This window comes from Eublepharis macularius, chromosome 5 (genome assembly GCF_028583425.1).
Source record: "Eublepharis macularius isolate TG4126 chromosome 5, MPM_Emac_v1.0, whole genome shotgun sequence".
NCBI classification, from domain to species: Eukaryota; Metazoa; Chordata; class Lepidosauria; order Squamata; family Eublepharidae; genus Eublepharis; species Eublepharis macularius.
The window spans coordinates 54,353,875-54,375,399 of record NC_072794.1 but is presented as its reverse complement, the minus strand read 5'-3'; the positions used below and the strand labels follow the sequence as shown (position 1 = coordinate 54,375,399).

Sequence of the window (21,525 nt, the reverse complement as noted above, 5' to 3'; positions counted from 1 at the left end):
TAATTCTCTACCAGATGGTAAGACTACAATATGTAGAGAATTTGTATGAATTCATGTAACACCAAGTGATACTGGACAATTGTCAGTTTTCGCTGGAGTATCCGTAAGTGCAGGTGGATTGGCTCTTATTTCTAATGTTTGTGTCCCCTCTGGTTGTGGTGGCATGCTAAAAGCCAGTTTTTCCATGCTGGGAATAATTTTTCTTCTCTCCTTTCCACCAAGAACCTCAGGAGAGCATGCATGTTTCTTTTCTTATCAATTTTATCCTTATAACTCTGTGAGTAGGTTAAGTTGGGAGAGAGTGATTGGCCCAAGGTTTATGGCAGAATGGAGATTTAAACCCACAACTCCCCATAGTCTGGCACACTAACCACTACACATGTTACCAAGGCTGGAACTTGGTCCAGGTTAAAGTTTTTTCCTGCTGTCAACAGTATGTATGTGTTGGGGGTGGGCAGGGGAGAGGAGGTCATATAATGAAGGTAGTTCAGGATTTGCAGCTACAAATTGGGACTGGTGTTCAAGTCAAAATATAGCATCAGTGGTATGGAAATACTTTCTTTTTCAGTCTTTTGGTTTCCTTTGGCTAGTGGCTGCAAACTTAGATCTTAAGGTCTGTTGAGCCCTGCTGGCTTTTGTGCAGAGAGTGATCCCATTGCAGTTTCAAAAACTTAAGTGAATGCTATTGCCTCAAATATGGGGAGAAATGTTGATTTCCCTCTCCCAAAAATGATTATTAGTTTTGGCTTTGATATGTTTTATCTTTCTGCAAAAATGATGATCTAATTCTGTCCTCCACCCATTTGTCAAATCCATAAGGGCCTCCTCTTTAATCATTTTAGCTTTTATTGGGTTTGTGTAATTTTGTAGACTCTTTTGGGATAGTTCAGAGAGCCTTTAATTATGCTCTTGTTAACGTACCATTTCGAACAATTAGACTAAGTGTCTGACTAGAACAAGAATGGGATTGTAGTGTGTATCTAAAATTATAGACCTGTAATGTTATGATGTCAAGAATCTGGTTAAAATGAGGTTGGGGATTTGAAGCTAGCAGCTTAATAACCACCAGAAAAATGAGCTGTAATTGCTAGGTAGCAGCTCATGGCTGTGGGAAATACATTTCTATTAAACCTCTCGACTGCACAAGCTGACACTAAGAAAGAGTAGTGTTCTCAGACAGTGGCCTTTTCAATGGTACTGTAACATGGCTTCCTGTCTCCCTAGTTCAATGCTTCAGACTGCGGCAATACCAAGTTCTGTCTGAGAAACCCTTCAGATTGTGATCCTAAAGCCAAAGATTGCTTCTTTCTGGCCTTCAAGCAAGACCATAGCATGATGCTAGTTGAAATGAGTGGTCCAAGTGAAGGCTATATTGCATTCGCGCTGTCTCATGACCAGTGGATGGTTAGTACCTTTTCTTAGGCTGATGCTGAAGCATTTCTTACCTTACCTTAGCCTTCTAGATCCAATTTCAAGAACTGAGAGGTGTAGACTTTATCTCATTAGCATATGCCACACACCCCTGACATCACCGGAAGTGGGTTAGAAGGTACCATCCACCCCTCAGGCCCCTTTCCCCAAAAATCTCAAGGTATTTCCGTAAAGCAGAATGAACTGAAAGCAGCTTACCCTCCTCTGGAGAGCCAGCCCTGCTTGCACACACGCATGCATGCACTCACTCAATCACTCTCACAAGTCACAAATGAAAATAAAGCAGCAGAATGAATTCAAAGCAGCTTACCCTCCTTTGGAGTCCAGCCCCACCTGGCTTGCACTCACTCACTCTCTCTCTCTCTCTCTCTCCCCCCCCCCACTCTCTCATGAGTCACAAATGAAAATAAAGCAGCAGAGCAGAATGAATTCAAAGCAGCTTATGTTCCTTTGGAGAGCCCTCACCACTTACAGGCCTCAAGGACGGCCCATGCCCATGCCCCCGTGCCTGCCTCGGTTCCTACCAGGGAAACCAGGAGGTGGTGCTGCTGCTGCTGCAGCGCCACTGCCTGCTGCTAAAGACAAGGACAGCCAGGAGGAAAAGGAATCGCGTGGGCGGGGCCAAAACCCACGTGACCTCTTTTCAGATCTATCGGAACGCAGTTCCGGCGCGTTCTGCCTCCAAATGAGCCCTGGTGTTATTGTTAGTTGAAGGCCTAGTCTGTGTGAATTTTCAGTGGAAAATATAAATTCTTAAGTGTATAATGTCTGATGCAGCTCTAAGACTAGTAAATAAGTTTAGTCTCAAAATGCTACGCATGGATTGGCAGACTGAGGTGCTGGTTCAAATCTTGTGTTAAACTTCTAGAGTGCTCCTAAACTAAATGCATTCATTTAGTCTGTTACTACCAGAGACTACAGCCCCTTTGTGAATTTATATTAATGTATGTATAGTAGTCCAAGAGTTACCATGGAAGGACTTCAGTGTGTGTTTTGTTAAATGGTAAATTTTCACAACCTCTTTTGCCTTAGTTATGCAGGGCCCTACACAGAAAATGAAAGGCAGAATATCTTGCAAACATAATTTAACAACCTCATAACATTCTTTACAGGGTGGTGGTGATGATGCATACTTCTGCATTAGTGATGACCATCATGTTGGCATAAATACAGCCTCTCTGACTGGGCGCAGTTATCCAGCTTTTGACTCTGAGGTATTATAATTCCATTTATTTATTTAGAAAATGGACATGCTGCCTGTCCTGAGAACTGCATGAGGGTTCTAGACCATGATGTGTTCCATCCTATTTTGCTGACCTCTTTCCTAGTTGCTCTAAGAGGAACCCTAATTTCCTTAGGGGAGTGGCCACAGTTTCAGTTGTAGGGGGCATAGTTTACATGCAAGATGTTCTAGATCTGGTTCCTGGCATCATCAGTTAAAGGTGCCCAGATGTTAGCTCTTAGGAAAGAATAGACACAACTAGATGGGCCAATGGGCCACCTTGGTGGAAGGCAGCTTCATATTTTCATATATGGATATCAGCAATCAGCTCTGTTGCTACAGAGGCTCTTGGTACTTCTGGCACTTATTTTGCCCTGTTCATACTATGTTTTATATTTGACTAAACTGTATTTTAATAACTAATTTTTCATAATGGGAGGCCAATATGTGTTTATAAAACCTATGTACAGTGGTAGGAAGGCCTCTCTATTCTCCAGCTTCTGTCTGTGTAAATCTGATGTATTTTTAAGATACATATTTAGCTCCTGCGCGTGATTTGGATTTGGCATGTATGTGCTAAGAATGTTACTGTGGACCTTCATTCTGTCTTTATGTCTTTCTTTCAGTTGTTTCAGTAGTGTAGCAACTGGGCTTTCTCTGTGGTGGCCCCTATCCTGTGGAACAGTCTGCCTAAGGTCAGGAGAGCCTCCACTCTCCTGGCTTTCCACAAACGATGCAAAACCAAATTATTCAAAAAGGCTTTTTACTCAGGAGGGCTGTATTGTAGGGATGGGGGGGGCGGCCTCAGATGCTTCACTAATGAGTTAGGGACCATAGACTTCACCACTATGTTGCCTTATATATTATCTGTTGCTTTAAATATGTACTCCTATATTCTATCTGTGCTTCATGTTGTCTAATGTCAGTCCTAGAACTGATTATGTTCTGTTTCAGCATTTCTTCAACTCCGAATTGGATTCTTGCTAATACTATGTCTTTCTAAACTTGTATTTATTTACCCTATGACATTGTTTATGGAAATGTCCTTGATACTGTATGGAAATGTCATTCATACTGATTGTACTAATCTCACACTGTAATCCACTTTGAGTCTCAGTGAGAAAGGTGGAATATAAATGACATAAATAAGATAAATAAATAAAAACATTTTTTAAAATGTGGCATCTTTACACCATGAGTCTCTCTCATGGGGAAGAATTCTGGTTGTGCTTCTACCTTTTGCTAGATCTTAAAACCTATCCCTGTGTTATGCAACTATTTCTTTTGTAGCAATTAATATTGACTCAAGCATGCTACAGTTCATCTTTAAAAGCTAGCTAAGCAAGCCATACTTGGCTAGGGGATACTAATGTTTTCTCCCGATATCTTTGACTCACCCAGATAGGAGATGGGAGTATGGGGCTTTAGTGGCATAAACATTATTTTTATCCAGGTATATTCTCGAGCATATGAAACATACAGAGTCAGATCATATGTTAGGGGCTGAACCTGGAGATGTTAGGGGCTGAACCTGGGAACTTCTGCATGCAAAGCAGATATGCCACCACTGATCCATAGCTCCCATTTAAGTTCTTTAAAATTGAGGAGTCACATTAAGCTAAATCTCCACTATTTCTCAGGGTGCTCTTGAAGAAATGTCATGGAGGCTGGCAGATGGTCTTATTCAGTGTTCTTTCCGAAGGAAAACCCGTCTTTCCGCTTTTCAAGGAAGGTTTAATCTGGATGCAGACTACTACATATTTCTGGCAGATGGTGAAGTTAGTGAAGGTACATTTGGAATTGAGCAAATGTCTAGCCAAACATTTATCCTTAATAAAACATCCATGTACGTTGTAGGTTCTCAATGACTTCCTTTTCATTTAAAATGTAATAATGTTGAGCTTTTTAGTGTAACATGCAAATCTACATGTATGTGAAAGCTACATGCTGGAGCTGGCTGTGGGCTTCACACCCTTCCTGTGAGTTTGTAAGAAGAATCTGGTTGGCAATGCCGGAAACAGATTGCAGGGCTAGATGGCCTCTGGTTGTTTTCTAGCAAAGCAATCCTTGTAATATTTTCAACTAATTGCAGTGTTCTTTAAATGAATGTGTCTCTTCTGGGATCAGCAAATAATAACTGGAACTGAGAAAGTGAATTGCTAATAATTTGTTACTTGGGTAGGAAAAAGCAAAACTCTTTTTTCCTCTTAACATCCTTATTATTAATGGATTGTAACTCAGGACTTTCATGGCAATAAAATAATCCTTGATAGTTTTCTCCCCTTCTTCCTAACAATCAACAACCTAACAATATTCTATATAGCTTTCTGCATATGAACACAGATCTTACCAACACTATTCCATTTCTTACCTCCAATATCTAAAACTACAGGTTTTTTTAAGGAGCCAATTTCCTTAGGCAGCTTTCTCCTGCTCCTGCTTTTTTAAAGGCTGATGTCTTTGTTTCTGAGTGCAGGACATTAGTTGCCAGCAGAAATGAAAGATAAGAGAATGTTTGATGTCTTTCCCTTTACAAAAGGCTGATAACGTGTCTTTTGAAGCATCAATAAAAATATATATAATTTCACGTGGGTAGCTGTTTTGGTCTGTAGTAGCAAGATTTGGGTCCAGCAGCACCTTAAGGACCAACTAGATTTCCAGGGCATGAAAGCTATGAACGAGGGGTTCTTCCTGCTTCTTTGACTGAAATATTGCTGTAGAGATGCTCATAGCCACTCTGCCATAGACATGTAGTTCATGCGCAGTAATGCAAGGTGAGTCTTCCTACTCCTTATTTGCCAGTGCTGTAATACCTGTGCTATGTATTTTTTTAATAGGCGGTACCATCCATAAACACCACAGACAGCCTCTGATGACCAATAGAAAATACAGCGTTACAGGCCCCCCAAAAGATATTGGAGGATCCCGCTCTCCATTCCTCATCAAGGCACATGGTAAGTTAACCACTCTTGATTTGCATGTCATAGATTAGATTTGGCTCCTACTGTTCAATGATTTGCAGCCTATCTGGCAATACCTTATTCTGTAGTAGGGAGATGGCCGCAGAGACCTCAACGTGAAATTTCCTTTTTTTGGTACATCTGTTCTGTATGCCGTTTCCTCAGGGGAAAGGTTTTAATTCCTGAATTACTAGAAAAACTGGAAAGTGCTTGAGGAAAGCTTCTAATAATCCTCTCCCTTTCAAATGCTGTAGGATTCTCCAGATCTTGTGTTTCCCCTTTTCTTATATTTATGCTTCTTTTTTCAATATAGGCATTCAGCGGCAAGGGGCCAGAGCTGTACCATTAAAGCTTTTGCATGTGTCATTTTCTCTCCTTTTAGGTGCACTGATGTTTGTTGCATGGATGAGCACAGTTAGCATCGGTGTCATTTTTGCCCGCTTCTTCAAGCCAGTTTGGCCTCATTCATTGTTGTTTGGAGAAGAGATCTGGTTTCAGGTGAGGAAGAAAAGACAAAATATGGTCTTTATGTACTAATGGACCACTCCCAACTTATGTACGAATGGACCCAACTTTACATAAGTGCTTAAAATGCTGCTCATAATAATTAAAAATGGAACATAAGCTCTTCCTCTTCAATAAAAAAATTCTACCATATAGTGCTCATACTAGAACTTTAGTAGAAGTTGCGAAATTACTTTCATGTAATTCTCATTTTTTAAAATATCTTTTAACAATAGGTCCATCGTATGCTAATGATGATAACAGTGTTACTCACAAGTGTAGCTTTTGTTCTTCCTTTTGTATACCGTGGAGGTTGGAGTTGGGTAAGTAACGTTTGTGAAGTTAGATCTGTGTTTGGGCTGAAACAAGATTGTTGGATTTAACAAGCAAGTGGTGACAACCACACCTGAATGGTTTTGTTAATTGCCCAGTGCTCTGGCATGGAGTCTGCTATTCTTTGTCTTTATGTCACTGTATTGTATGATACTATGCATGGCATTCTGATTTTGGATGTGAGATTGCCAAGTGGAGAGCCCTGTTCCATCTTGAAAGACTCTGGGTGCCTGGCCTAGGTGGGGGTATGCCACTCACTACCCTCAGCACAACTACTCTGCATGTGGTATACTCACCCCAGCCAGATGGCAGGTCAAATAAATTGTCCAGTTGTGTTAATGCTTACATAGCAGCATGTCTTAGAATGAGGGTGATGTCTGAAAACCTATCCAGTCAGTTGGAACTTCCTCAGTTGTAAATGTCAGCTTGATTTTATTAGGCTCGGTTAACTTTGAAGGAAGGTGCAATTACTTCAGTGGAGCTAACTTCCAAGTAAGTGAGCTTCAAGGCTGTGGTCTGAAAGTAAGAACAAAATGCTTGCTACTGAATATTTTTCCATTACTGGGAACTGTTTGACTCCATAGCACAGGAATACGTTGTTGATGTTCAGCCAACCACAGCTGAGCAATAAAAGGAGAGCTGGGCTAGAGAGGATCTTGCTACTGTCAGGGGAAGCGAAAATACTCTGCATGATAAAGAATTCTGGTTCTCTGAACAATTAGGCAGATCTGTGTTTTACCATCTAGACCAATGAGCATAGAGTGGGTGGGGGTGGAAGCAGTTTTCACTGGTTCGGGCAGTGCATTCAAGACACTGCCAGCATTTGGTAATCTGCCCTCAGTGTTACCTAAATCCTTCTTTCTTGATTATTCTAAAGACAGTCTTGTTTTTCTAAAATATAAAATACTGACCTAAAGGAGGCTTTTGGGAAACTATCATTGGGCATTCCTATTAAGCTAAGCACTTGGAAGGCAGAGCATATCAAAATAGCTCTTACAATGGCCAGTTGTGATACTTATGAAAGAAAAAAAGTTGCTTTGTTTAAGGGTTGTGATAACAGAAATGGTCTTTTTGTACAGCAAGCAGGCTTTCATCCATACCTTGGTTGTACAGTGATGGCTTTGGCATTCATCCAGCCTGTTATGGCAGCATTCAGACCACCTCCCCAAGCACCGAGGTATTCAGATTTTGTGTAAGAAAGTGCCTGAAATGTGTTTCCTAACAAGCCTGTGAAGAGGGTGACTGGCTTCTTTAGAGCGTTTAAAGAGCAGCAATTGTATGAGAGCCAAACTACCGGTGACAACGTACCGAGGTCCATCCCGTGGCTGTCAACACCATTTTAGAAGCATTTATAATTCCCTTGAAATTGCCATGAAGCCCCAGTCGGGGGAGTTCATGCCACACAGTGGCCCCAGGAGCTCTTGTTTCTCTCCCTGCTACGTTTCGGGTGCCAAAACATCAATAGGGGGCTGTTTCAGCATCTGAAAAAACATAGCAGGAGGGAGAAGAGCTCCTGGGGTCACCTTGCACTTGCTCTCTGGATCAGGCTTCACAGCAATTTTAAAAGAACAACAAATGCTTTTAAAATGGTAGTGACAGCCATGTGATGAACCTGTAGCTGTTGTTGCTTGTAATTTGGCTTTGAGAGTGAGGGAAAATGCATACTCTGCCCTGCTCTGTGATTCTGCTTATTTTTTAGCCAATGGATTTTTGTAGAATATCTTGCCTCCCATTTCACTACCTCCTTTGCTATTTCTGTATATGGGTGTATAATTGCACAGTATTGATGGAACTAGACTTTTAAAATGGATTTTTGGATTATTTATTGTAATTATTTAATATATGCACTAGTCACTTTTTGTATGCACTATTTAAGCAATTCTAAAAAGATTTTAAAAACTTGACCTGTTGAATAAATAGTTTCCCATTAGTAAGTAGAAAATTCCTATATCCCTGGTTGTGGGTCGTTCCTCTATTGATTGCATATCCTTTTCTATTCTAAACATTGGAAAGGCTTGGGATATCCTCATACACATACTTGAGGCCTGTTTAAAGTGACCAATTAAGTCACTGAAAAGGGGACCAGACAATGTAATGCAAACAATAAGAATTCAAGCAAGGTTGTTGCCCTATCCTAAATAGTACCTAATTTCTTCCAGTGGAACCCTCAAATTTACAACAAAATAGAGCAGCTAGAGTTGTCAGCCTCTGGGTGGCGCCTGGAGATCTCCTGGAATTACAATTGATCTCCAGACCACAGAGATCCGTCCCCCTGCAGAAAATGGCTGCTTTGGAGGGTGGACTGTATAGCATTGCACTCTGTGTTCCCCAGGCGCCACTCGTAAATCTCAGGAGTTTTCCCACACAGAGTTGGCTACCCTAATAAAGATACATCGTCCCCTCCCCACCTTTTAAAATCATGCCACTGTCTAAAATTATGCACTGACATTTCTCCCCCTATTCTTTGGAAACAGAAGGCAAATTTTTAACTGGCTACACTGGAGCACTGGTACAACTGCTAGAATTCTAGCAGGTAAGTAATCCTTTCTAACCATATCTAAAATGGCTGCAATTGTAACAGATGATCAGGAACAATAGAAAGATATATTCAGAATATATAACAGCACAACTAAATTGTATAATGCAGAGAAGTTAGCCGTGTTAGTCTGTGGTAGCAAAATCAAAAAGAGTCCAGTAGCACCTTTAAGACTAACCAATTTTATTTTAGCATAAGCTTTCGAGAATCAAGTTTTCTTCGTCAGATGCCTGATACAGAGACTGGTCAAACACAGAAGAGCAGAGGGAAGAGGCCCCCCTAATTGCCTCTTCCCTCTGCTCTTCTGTGTTTGACCAGTCTCTGTATCAGGCATCTGACGAAGAGAACTTGATTCTCGAAAGCTTATGCTAAAATAAAATTGGTTAGTCTTAAAGGTGCTACTGGACTCTTTTTGAAATTGTATAATAGCTCTCATCCTCTCTCCTTAGTTGCTTATACCCAAACTTTGCAGTTAATAATTTTTAATCAGTCATTTCTCCTGTGTTTTATCTTTGTAACATAATTAACTTGATTTATCTTAGTTTTAACCTAAGTAATCAAATCTTTCCATTCTTTCCAGAATTCCACTATTGGTCTATTCCTCTATAGGAAGCTAATTTAACCATTGATGCATATTTGTATATCTTGTCTATCCCCTCTGGCATGTCAGGGCATGTTTTCCATTTTGCTGCATATAGTACTCTTGCAGCTGTCATCATGTACCAGAAAAAAATCTCCCTGTTCTTTTGTAACATTATTTGGTAAAATGTTTAGTAGCATATTTTTCGGGGTTATCTCAAACCTGAGCTTGAGAATCTTCTGCATATCTTCTTGTATCTTTATCCAATATCTTCGTGCTTTCCTACATGTCCACCACATGTGATGAAACGTTGCATCCATACATTGACATTTCCAATACTTTCCACTATAGTCCTTACTAATTCTTTTGATGTCTTTGGAAGTAGTATACCATCTAAAGAACATTTTGTACCAGTTCTCTCTCTAAACAACTGAAAATCTGTAAAGTTTATATCTTTAGTCCATAAATCTTCCCATTGATTCTCGGGTAGATTTTTTCCATGGGGAAAAAAGTTACTGAAGGTTTTGTCTCTGGTTCAGTGGTTCTGTGCATTAGAGCTTTTAGTGTGATCGCTGCTGGATACTAGGGTTTGGTCTGAAGCGTCTCCCTTCTATAAAACTGAGCAAGAAGCCTCTGTGTATTCTGGGGCTGTGGCTCACACCAATCTTTCCTTCAGCAGAAGGAACTAAATACTGTAATGCTGCATCAAACATTGAATGTCATGGTGTAGCACCCAAGTGGTTTATAAACTGCTGATTAGTGTCTGTTATCTGAAGAGAAGATAAAAGTATACATTTTCAGCTTTAATGATCTTAACACTGTGGCTTTGTTCTTAAACAGTGGTAACAATGTTCCTGGGGATGGATTTGCCAGCTCTCAATCTTCCAAATCCATGGGACACACATACCATGATTGGATTTGTGGCTTGGCATGTTGGTCTTGACGTTCTTCTGGAGATACATAGCTACTGTCTCATTCGCAAAGGTACAAATAAAATTTAGTTTACGTCAAAGAGTAATGCAGTTACAAATGACAGGTCTTTTGAGTTTTTTGTGGTTGCTAACAAGCACGCACATCTTCATATTACATCCACTGTTGAGAGCAGTTCACATCTGAGTATCCCAAGCTGCTTTCAAGCCATCTCAGTACACGTGTTGAATGAAGAAATGTATTGTGTGACTAAGACAGCACAGCATGCACACATGGTGAACGGTTCTGCTATCCCTGTGCTACTGCAACCATTCTTAATTGGATATTATTGTGTGGTCAAGACAATCAGGAAGTGACTGTTTGCTATGGTGCAATGACAATGCAATGTCCAGCAATGTGTGGGTGCAGTAAGTAAGCTTGTTAAGTAAGTTGTTGTTGCATTTGTGCTCACAAGTGTTTCTGAGCGATCATATTAGTGGCTGGTGGAATGCAAATGTAAAGTGGCCTCTTATAAATCTCTTTAAGCAAAAGTATGCACTAAGAGTCAAGATTTTGGATTAATGAGCATCTGAAACAGAGATGTTGATACGTCCCAGTCCAAATCAAATGCTCACCAACACATCTGTTCCCATAGAAATAATGAATATGCGTTAAATAAGGGTCGAACTAAACATGCAGGTTTTGAAAGAGTTGGGTCCAGGTTCCCCAGACCCAACTCTGGTTCTCTGCAGCCAACAGTAGCTGGGGAAAAGGGCTGTTTCAAAATGAAAGAGAGCCCAAATGGTCTCAGAATGCTACCTGGGGTGGGGTGAGGAAGGGCTCCTGCCCTTCCCCCCCCTCAAGCTGTTTCCAAAATAGCAAGTGGGGGGGAAGTCTCTGTTTTTGCTGTTCCATGTGGAGTGTTCTGTGCACTGTGGAGCAGTAAAGCAGAGAAAATACCCTCTCCTCGTCCTTTTTTGGCGTGGGGAAACGGCTTGGAGGGGAAGGCAGGATCCCCCTCCATGGTGGCATTCTGAGGCTGTTTTGGCTCTCCTTTATTTTTTAACAACCATTCTCCAAAGCTGCCATGTGGCTGCAGGGAACCAGAGTTGGGTCTGAAGAATTTGGGGCCCAACCCTTTAAAAACCTGCAAGTCTAGTTTGAACCTAAATATTTCTGAGTTTGGAATCCTAATGTATACCTCTCCCAAGAACTGCTTGTTTTGCAGTGTATCTCCAAATTTTGTGCATATGCCAAAAATCTGTGAGAATAGAGAAACTTGAGAAAAGGTATGGTTTTTTAAGTCCTTCTAAGAACTGTGAAGCCAGCCTCTGCAAACGGGGCACTCTACTTTTTCTGTTGATCCAGTGTTCACCATTTGACAATGAGCTTCACTAGGCCGTGCAAAACATCCCTTGTCATTTGCAGAGCTGATGGTTGGCTGGCTCCGAGTTCCATTCCCATGACAATGCAGTCAATTATCAGCCTGTTGATTAGTTTACTATAGGGCTCAAAAACAGGATAGACAATATGAGTGCCAGATATTGGATGTAAAAGACCCCTACCCCCATGTCTGACCCTTAAATACAATCAGACAGGGGCCTGAACCTTTCCAGGTTCTTCCTTGTGTGTATTTTGAAAGTACAACTGTGAAAAATATACAAAGATCTTTCTCCTCACTGAAAGTAGCCCTGGAAGATGGAATAAGTAAACATTCTGCTTGGAAGCCTCGAAGCTTATCTTTCTGCTGGCCAATCTCAATTGAGATCTACTCTTGCCTAGAGGCTGAAGACATTTTTTTTACTAGGCAGAGTTACAGTAAATTAACTTTTGGCATGACATGTAAAGTACATCCCAAAATGGAAACTAGGAGGACAGGCTTGTTTATGAAGTGTGTTGAATTTGAACTGTGTACAGAAATCAAATGAGTGACGGTGGCTCTTTGAGGTTGTTGTGAATTAGTGGATAAAACTGGCCACAATGCTATGCAAATGTAGGTGTCATCAGTTAAACAATGTTGGATTGTAGCTATTGGTACATTTAAAAAAAACTGAACTGGTATACAGCAGCAATGTTGTGTGTTCTTTAGAGTACATTTCTAATGGTATTTTATTCTGTTGCAGTTGAAGTGTTAGAAGATGATAGGATACAAATTTTGCAGTCTATTACCTCAGCAGAGGCCGAGGTAAGTTTCATGTGTGAATCAGATTATGTTCAGAAAAATGGGTGGGATGTACCATTTCAGGGTGTGGGGGGATTGACTGAATGTATCTCCCATTTTAAAAAGGGCTCCTCTCTTGATATAGGATGTGGATATATTGGGCATGTGGGTAGCCTGGTACTCTGCCCCTTGAAATACTAGCTTTCCATGAGCAGGAACTTCTATTTTAATATAAAGCAGCGTTCAGATAGGCTGTTCTCTCCTCTTGTCTCTGCCTCATGAAGTGGTACATTCCCAAAAGGACTGTTAGCTGTTGTTTTTCTGAGTATTTTGTATCTTCTTGAAGTACCTTTCCCCCCACCCCCACGAGCAGGTGCACTCAACCTTTTTTCTCACTCTTCTTTCCAGGGCCATACATTTAAAAAGACAGTGTTAATCATCTACATTTGTGGTAATATAGCATTTCTCATCATCTTCCTGGCACGAATTGGACAAGTATGATGACAAAGCTGACTAGAGTTTGTGAAAAAATTATCCCATGGAGGCCTGCCTCAAAGTCGACGTGCACATGAAACTTTCACATGTCAGTTCAGGATTTAAGAAATCTCACATGTGAATTTAGTTCTGTCTTCTACACAGTGGTCTAAGGGCAAAACTAGACATTCTTCACAAACATATGGTTTCAAACCCTGATAAAGTTCTGCCTGAATCTCCGTCGCTACTGTATGCCTTGTGTCTTCGTTCCTACCCTGTGGCCTCAGCTGATGGTTCCAGACAGAGGATCTTCACTTGTGAAAAGCTGGGTGTTCTTTGTTCCAGGGCCACTTACTCAATGAACTAGACTGTCTGGAGTCTAGTTTAGATTTCAACCTTTGTGTAATCTGCATTTTCTCCCAAGTCCACATGCCCTCATAGTGTCTTTTAACTTGCAACCATCTCTGTGGTAACATAGAAGGACATGGGATGCATTCTTACTTTGATCTGAACATCAGAGTATGGCTTATGGTCCACACACCTCCCTGCTCCCCACCCCAGTTATTTGCAGGTTCTTATTATGTCATGAAGGTAGACTTTAAAAAATAAAAGCTTTTCACAAGAGGTTATCTTCTACTGAAACGCCAAGAGAAAATACAGGAATTCAAGACATTTGGTACAAAGATGACTTTGGTTGTTGAGGACTGCAGCAATTGTTACATTTGGAACAACTGGTTGTGAATTTTAAGGAAGTGAGAGAGAATGACTTAGATGGAAACCTCATGGGTGTCAAATATCAATCGTGTCATTTTAGCAGTGGGAGACCCAACACTTTTGTAAACTGAAGGGAGCAGATGGTGAAGAGACACTTGGAATTCAAAGTAACAGAAAGTGAACTCACGCTTACTTCTCTGAAATGTCCAATGTGCCTGTGATGCTAAGTCTGTCTTCATCCTAAATGTTTTTTCAAAAGATAATGCGTGTTACAGTGAAAATTGATCCTGTAGAACTCTTCATTAACTTGCAATCTCTACCACCTAAAGACTGACTATAGATTTCTTTGTCTTCTGAAAGAGAACTGATATTTTATTTATGTAAGCCGAATCCATCTAACACCTGTTTGGCTGACTTGCTTTCACTATTCACTTCATTTTATATAGTCCAATCACAGGATCATGATTAACACTGGGTTCTTTGGCTGTGTTGGATTCCAGTGCTTCAGATGTTTTAAAAATCGTAATAGTGTGAGTTGTCTAAATTAAAAGATTTGTATACAGCATGGTCTTTTTGATTGATATAGGAATAGAATGATTTGGAAAACGTGATTGGCCAAAGGCTGTTTCTGCTTAATGATTACTGAAGTTGGCTATCTAACTAGATGGCTGGAAGAGCAGATAAATATTTGAATGTCTGCTACCTGAACCCAGACACCAAAAGAGTTAATTTTGGCAAAGATTATAAAATCTTAAACATTACTGGTATAACAGCATGAGTAAATGAGTTTCCATGGTTTAATTCCAGTTTGGTGTAGTGGCTAGAGCGCGTGACTCTAATCTGGAGAACTGGGTTTGATTCCCCACTCCTCCACTTGAAGCCAGCTGGGTGACCTTGGGCTAGCCCCCGCTCTCTGGAACTCTCTCAGCTCCACCCACCTCACAGGGTGTTTGTTGTGGGGATAATAATGACATACTTTGTAAACTGCTGTGAGTGGGCATTAAGTTGTCCAGAAGGGCGGTATATAAATCGAATGTTTTTGTTGTTATTATAGGAAACTATTGAGGAGATTACCCAGAGGTAACTATTGTCACTGTTTCCTATTCTCTCATCTTGGAGTACCAGTGATATCAGCAAAGGTGTATGAAAGTAAGTAGATCTGATGGTGGAATATAGGAGAGGAGGAATCTACTTGGTCTAGATGGGATTTCTTTCCTCCCTCAACCCTACATTGTGGGGTGACCCTCTAGGTAATTTGGAAGCAGCCCTGAGCAGGATGGCATATGCCTTTTCTATTTTCTGCTTGGGATTCTGACAAGGTCTCACTCCTTGCAGTGAGGATCGGCAATTACAACACGCACCTCTAGGCCTTTTGTTAGGCTCCTTAACAAATATTCTGGCAAGGTAGTTGAGGAAGAAAGCAATCTGGTGGGCCCCCTTGACCAAATCATGAACCTACTGACTGTTCACAGGATGCCTTTCAGGAATTATTGAAGGCAACAGCATCAACGTTTTCTATGGCGGCTGGATCACCTAGTGTGGGCATAGTGGACAGAAACCCAGGAAGTTGCACTGAACAGGTTTCACCTGCTGTGACCCTCATGGGATAGGAAGGCAGGCTGGGGGCGGGGGCATGGCTTATTAGGAGAGTATCTGATTTGCATGCAGAAGATCCCAAGTTCAATCCTTGGCATCTTGAGCTGAAAGGGTTAAAATAGTAAGTGATGTGAAAGACCTCTGCTTGAAAGCTGTTGCTGGTCAGAGTAGAGAATACTGATGATGGATCAATGCTCTGCTTCAGTATAAGGCAGCTCTGTGTGTTCATCAGCTTGACTACCTAAGCTGGGACCTTTCTTGACCTGTTACACTGCCAAGAGGGGAGAGCCATTTGAGAGTTTTGCTTGGAATCTTTTCTGTGTATATGGAAATATAGTGGGCTGGTTCATACAATTGGCAGAAACTTATGGTAAAACTGTCACTGGCTTGCATCTGTTAAGGCTGCAAGTAGCTGTGTATTTTTCCCTTTGGCTGCTTCTTGTTGTCAATTATGCACTTCCAGGGAAGATTTTAATAATATGTTCTGGTAAACCTTTTGGGTGTGCACAGCTGAGCCCAGGGAATGTCATTTCTGTTGTTGAGTCACTATGTGGCGCTCTTACTCAAACTTAAAATAGTTTAAATAGCCAGTTGCCAACTCCAAACACAACAGCCTGCATTTGCAAGACCAGTCTTCCTTAAGATGAACAGAAGTCGACTTTTCAAGTGAAGTCAATTTGCAAGCTAAAAAGCCTAGTTAATTTTCTCTCCCCCTTGCATATTTATGTTGTTAGTTCATGAACACACAGCAGGCCAGCAGTTCTCAAGGTTTAGCAAAATTTGCTTTTAATTTTTTTCCGCAGACCTGAAGCCCTCTTCCCTTCCTTGGTGACCAGTCACCAAGTGACAGCCCTGCCAAATTATGAAAGTATGGTAGTTAGGAAATCAAAAGGGAACATATTTTAATAATGGTACATATTGTGGTGAGGATGCCGGAGGAGAGGCTGTGGCTCAGTGGCAAGCTGAAGGTCCACAGCTTAATCCCCAGCTTCTCTGATTAAAAAGATCATGTAGTAGGTGATGTGAAAGACCTTGACATGAAGCCCTGGACAATCGCTGCCAATCTGAGTAGACAATACAGACCTTGATGGACCAATGGCCTGATTCAGTATAAGGCAGCTTCATGTGTCCATGTGTGAATATAGCTCATCCTAGTCTGGGGTTGCCTGATAATAAGTGCTTCACTTAAGAAACTACTTTTACACCCTTCTGGATCATAGAAGAAAACAAAGAGCCAAAGGAGCATATGTAATCAACCTTAAAAGGAAAGTGAAAAGGTGACCATAGTGGTGTCAGAATCAATTTGCCCCCACAATGATGTGATCCTCAAAACCCTACGAGTCTTGTTGGCATATTCCTACTCTGGTGTACTTGGTCTTTGAGCAACACTCCATACTGTCGCTGGCACAGATATACTGTCATTTAATAACATTCTGCTGTCTTGCTGTAGTCCTCCCATTGAAGACAATGGCTCTTACGATATGACCTGTCATGGAATAACACTGAGACAATTTTTTTTTAAGTTATCAAATTTTCTTAAAGGGAATACAAAATCTATAAAGTTTTTTAAATTTTTGTTTATGGACATGGCTGCATTACCAAAGAGCAAATGTTGCCATTTCTTATTGGTAGTTCATTTCTCATAAAGTGCTACTACTCCTATGCATATATGTTTGTACAAGCAAAAGCATTTGATGTCCAAAGAGGATAGAAAATTCTTCTTGGTTTCTTCTACTCTGCTCTGTTTCTCACCTCCGTATTTTTAGTGAGAAGCCATTGTGGATGCTAAATTACTTTCTTCCCGAGCTTTGCCATTCTCAGTCTTAGGGCTGCAGAAAGAAACAACAAATAGGACAATGAATAGCACAACCATAGTTCCACTTCTGTTTTTTAAGTCTAATGTTGCAGAGAAACAACTTACCTCCAATGACTAGGTCCCAGAGACCAAACATTCTTGGAGTGGCATTAAAAACTGCAAAGTTTATTAGCAATTTTATTGAAATTTGTACCACTCAGAAAACATACAGATATCAAAGAAATAGGTGCTACATTTTTTTTGTATGGGGATCAAAAATTAGTGATGCACAGCCCTGGGATGGTGGGCAGACAGATAGGATTATGCTATCTGTGGAGGAAAGCCCCATAGACCTTAACAACTCTTACTCCCAAGTACGTGTTCATAGGATGGGAGACAGAATATTAGACACTTGAAGTCCCCAATCCAAAGCTCTATTCCCTGCATTTGTAGATAAATGGAGCAGTGACTTTACAGGTGAACTGGACTGTAAAGTTGATCCCATTTGGAATCTGGCCTGTTCTGCCTCTCCACGTTGGTAACATTATTGGATTGGAAGCTAAGTCTGGATCCTTAGACATTTCTCTCTCCTCCCACTTAAGTGTTTAGACTTCTCTCAAGTACAAAGTTATGTATAATACTTAGGAATGTTTCATACGCTTGTATGTCCTCCATGGTACTGATTTTGGTGGTTTTAAAAAGGATGAGATTTTTAAGGGATCAACGAAAACAGACCTAGTCTCCTTACAAACAGCACTTTGTTGGCATTGTTAACCTTGACTGTGTCAAGTCTTCCTGGCTTTATTTCCTTTTTAGAGCTAGTATGATCATTGTGAGACTGTTTGGGAAAATTACTCATTTCCTAGCATTCTCTGATTTTTAAGTACTGAAGCACAGTTAACAATGCAAGGGAGAGGTTGGGGCTGGGAAATGGCAGGGAGGGGAGACCTCTTAAATGGAAGCTGAATAGTCTCCCTGAAGTCGATCAAAGCTAGTCTGCTGCTCATAATCCTCCGCAGAACTTCAGTTGCGTTTTAGAGTATGAAATGATTAGGTGGTACTTCTATTCCAAGAAGAGGTCAGAAAGAGGTTTTGCTTATTAAATCAACTTCAGGCAAGCTTTTAAAATGCTCAGTGCTTAGATATTTGCCAGCCAAGAATATCCCAATATAATAGAAAAAAAGAGTATCAACTCTGTTTTAAAAGGCTTTCTCTGCTTTCTGATCTGCCATGATTGTCTGCAATTAATCAGTAAAGGAAACGTGCCCTGCATTTCCCTAAGCATACTTTCTTTTAGAATTGCTTTCAGTGTTTCAGGGCTAAGCCTTGGCATTGAAGATAAATGCCAGTGGTATGCCAAAGCAAAAATTAAATCTTATTCAGTACATTTTTATCCTGTTCTTCCTCCCAGGACTTGGGGTGGTAAGCACCATCCCCCTGCTCCTCCACTGTTGTGTAGTGGTTAGAGTATAGGACTTAGCATTGGGAGACCCAGGTTCAAATCCCTACTTTGCCACTGAAGCTCGCTGGGTGATCTTAGGCCGGTCAAACACTCTCAGCCTAACTGACCTCAAAGAATTCTTTTGAGGATAATAGGAAAACAAGGAGAACGATTTAAGCTGCTCTGGCCCCCCATCAGGGACAAAGGTGGTGTATAAATGAAGTAAATAAATTTTATCCCAGGTTGACCCACTAAACTTCATGGGCGAGTGGAGATTTGAACCCTGCTCTAGCACTCAAACTATTACAGCATACTTGCCTATATTGCATTTGCATGACTAATTGGGCAGCAATTCTAAACAAGTCTACTCAGAATCCTACTCAAGTCTATTCAATGGGGCTTAAACCCAGGGAAGTATTTTAAAGATGATGCTGTTAGTCTAGGTTCTCACAGTATCCCACCAGATGCTCCGGAAAGCCCAGAAGCAGGAGTCCAGCGCTCTCCTCCAAAGAGGATTTCTGTTGTGAATCAACAGTTGTTTCAGGCACTCCATGTGGTTAACAAGTTGGATAACAATGGTAGTAGAATTTACCTTTATAGTATAAGAAGGAAGACACAAATCATCATGGTTTGGTTACTAGAATTTCCAGTCTACCCCGGTGCATGGTATTTTTTAAATTAGCTGATGAAATGAGATGCCCAAGTAGGAGGATACATCCTTGCTCCTTTTTTTACCCCTCTAATACCTATATGTCCTCTAGTGTGCTTCACAGGAAGTGGTGGAAAAAGAGTCAGGGAGTAGAAAAGTTCTACTGAGTCTCCCGTTTCAGCAAGAAATGTCAGCATGTAGTTTGAATCTCCAATGCTATTTCAGCAATCTGATTGGTTATTTACAACTAATGAAGACCATTAAAAGTAGCTCCTAAATCAATAATACCAAATAATCAGCATTTTGGTTACAGTCCATAATTAAAATATGGAAAAAACTCCTCTAATTTTGTACTCTTTTAGCCTTAGACACATCTTCCTTCAGTATTACTGGACAGTGCTCAATATTTTATTTTAAATTTTACTTAATGTTTATGTTGCCCTCCCCCACAATATCTGGTGATAGCGTGAACAAGGGGCCCTGGTTTAGGGATTTCAGCTGGTTAAGCCCCAATGCTCAGACAGCCCTAAGCCAACTACTTGTATTTAATTAGTTGTCAGAATAATATCACTTAATGGTTTAGGATAGAGGTGGAGGAGAATCTCTGTAAGTATGAAGTTATCCAGAGATGAGAGTTTTCACCTTTTTTGAGTATTGTGTGAAAAGCGAGATAAGCACTTCATCTGCAAATGATGCACAGGTTGCAATACGGTAGTGGTGGGTTTGCATATCTCACTACATAGAACTTTTTCTTCTTCTGCAAAGAGGAGGCCTGATCTGTACCTGCTGCTCAGTAGGGCTAAATCATGAATTTGGAACCCTTGCAACAGATTTAAAAAGGTCTCAGGTCTTTAATCAAAACTTCTGCAGAGGCACATGGCATACAAGAAATGACCATCCTAGCATAGTCCTCTTTCTTTCACTGAAACACCACCAGTCACTTCACCTCAAGAAAATACCTCCCTGCTTTGCTCTCCTGTATGTTTCTGGCAGCACAGATTCCAGCTGCCTTCTGTGTCCCCCCCACCCCGCAACTTCTCTAAATGATTGAGCCTTTGGCAGTCCACTTCTCCAAGAGCACTCTGTTTTGGGCCAGGCTGGCATCAGCATATCACCAGGTGGGGCAGCTGCTGGGCCCCAGAACTTCTGGGAGGGACATTGCTGCAAACTCCCCACCCATCTCCTCTGACGCTTGCACTCATGCCCTTCCCCTGCCTGCTTGTGAATGTTTTGTTAGCCATACTACCAGTTGCATATGCTGCCCAGTGCTGCCAGGGAAGGGCATGCCAGAGTGGTGCATAGCAATATGGCACTCCCAGATACACCCCAAATCAGCAATGTCGTGGAGTGTGGGCAGCTTGGATAAACTTGCAAGAAGATAGGAGAAGAGCACACAGGCAGGTGGGGGGCACATGGGTGGTGTCATGGCCCAGTCTGAGAGTGAGGTCTCTGGAGGAAAGGAGCCTGGTGTAGCCAGCCAGGACTCCTCAGGAGAAGAGGAGCCCTGTGTAGCCAGCCCTAGCCCTGATTCAGCAGAAGCCAGCAATCAGGAGCAACAGCTGCTGGCTGATCAGAGCTTACAGCCAGCAGCTGAGGCACCAGCACCCTCTAGCTCCAATACTACAGAGGAAGCTCAGCCAGGGACTTCTACAGGTGCAGCGCAGCCAAGAGCCTCCACCCCCCCCCCCCAGGTTCACCCACGCCCAAGGAACGCCGCAGGCAGCGCCAGAGACTGGAACTGCAGGAGAGACGGCGCAGTGCTCGCCTCTTGAGCCAACGCCAGCTGCTGGAGAGTGACGATGAGTAGTGGCAGGATAGAGCCCCAGCAGCTGGCTGAAAACCACACCTTGCTATAAGAGCCAGTCTGGGGGAACTGCTGGGCGTGGAAGCAACGTGTCTACTGCCTGCAACCACTCCGTGTTCTGTGAACCTTGCCTGTGCCTGCTTTTGGACCTGACACTATCGGTGACTGACCTTGGACTGTGCCTGACCTCGCTCTTGGACTCTGGACTCACTCCTGGCTTTATCTTGTGCTCTGACCACTGGTTTGACTTGGCTTTTACTCTTGGAACTCCCCTTTGACTTTGGCCTTAAGGTTTGGACTTGAACCACCCTGCTTGGGTTGGCCCAGCCCGTGACAGGTGGGCAGGCAGGAAAGGGAACCCAGTAGTGGGTGTAGCAGGTCCCTGAACACACACTGCCTGTGGTTCCCCAAAACCA

At 41.7% G+C, this 21,525-nt stretch overlaps 2 protein-coding genes across 4 annotated transcripts in view; one reads left to right on the top strand and one right to left on the bottom strand.

Moving 5' to 3' along the window:
* The window catches only part of FRRS1 (ferric chelate reductase 1), a 39,547-nt gene extending 25,166 nt beyond the window's left edge, over nucleotides 1-14,381 (top strand). For all 3 annotated transcript variants that reach the window (XM_054979182.1, XM_054979181.1, XM_054979180.1), the window contains exons 6-16: nucleotides 1,225-1,404; nucleotides 2,544-2,645; nucleotides 4,294-4,441; nucleotides 5,491-5,607; nucleotides 5,996-6,111; nucleotides 6,354-6,440; nucleotides 7,530-7,627; nucleotides 8,925-8,983; nucleotides 10,407-10,550; nucleotides 12,599-12,660; nucleotides 13,045-14,381. In XM_054979182.1, the coding sequence (XP_054835157.1) occupies nucleotides 1,225-1,404; nucleotides 2,544-2,645; nucleotides 4,294-4,441; nucleotides 5,491-5,607; nucleotides 5,996-6,111; nucleotides 6,354-6,440; nucleotides 7,530-7,627; nucleotides 8,925-8,983; nucleotides 10,407-10,550; nucleotides 12,599-12,660; nucleotides 13,045-13,137 (1,206 nt within the window). In that variant the 3' untranslated portion in view covers nucleotides 13,138-14,381. The remainder of the gene's footprint in view (nucleotides 1-1,224; nucleotides 1,405-2,543; nucleotides 2,646-4,293; nucleotides 4,442-5,490; nucleotides 5,608-5,995; nucleotides 6,112-6,353; nucleotides 6,441-7,529; nucleotides 7,628-8,924; nucleotides 8,984-10,406; nucleotides 10,551-12,598; nucleotides 12,661-13,044) is intronic.
* A 1,827-nt stretch (nucleotides 14,382-16,208) lies between these two features.
* Nucleotides 16,209-21,525, bottom strand: part of PALMD (palmdelphin) — a 33,985-nt gene continuing 28,668 nt past the window's right edge. The window contains exon 8 of the mRNA XM_054981288.1: nucleotides 16,209-17,249. Coding sequence (XP_054837263.1) covers nucleotides 17,206-17,249 — 44 coding nt within the window. The 3' untranslated portion in view covers nucleotides 16,209-17,205. The remainder of the gene's footprint in view (nucleotides 17,250-21,525) is intronic.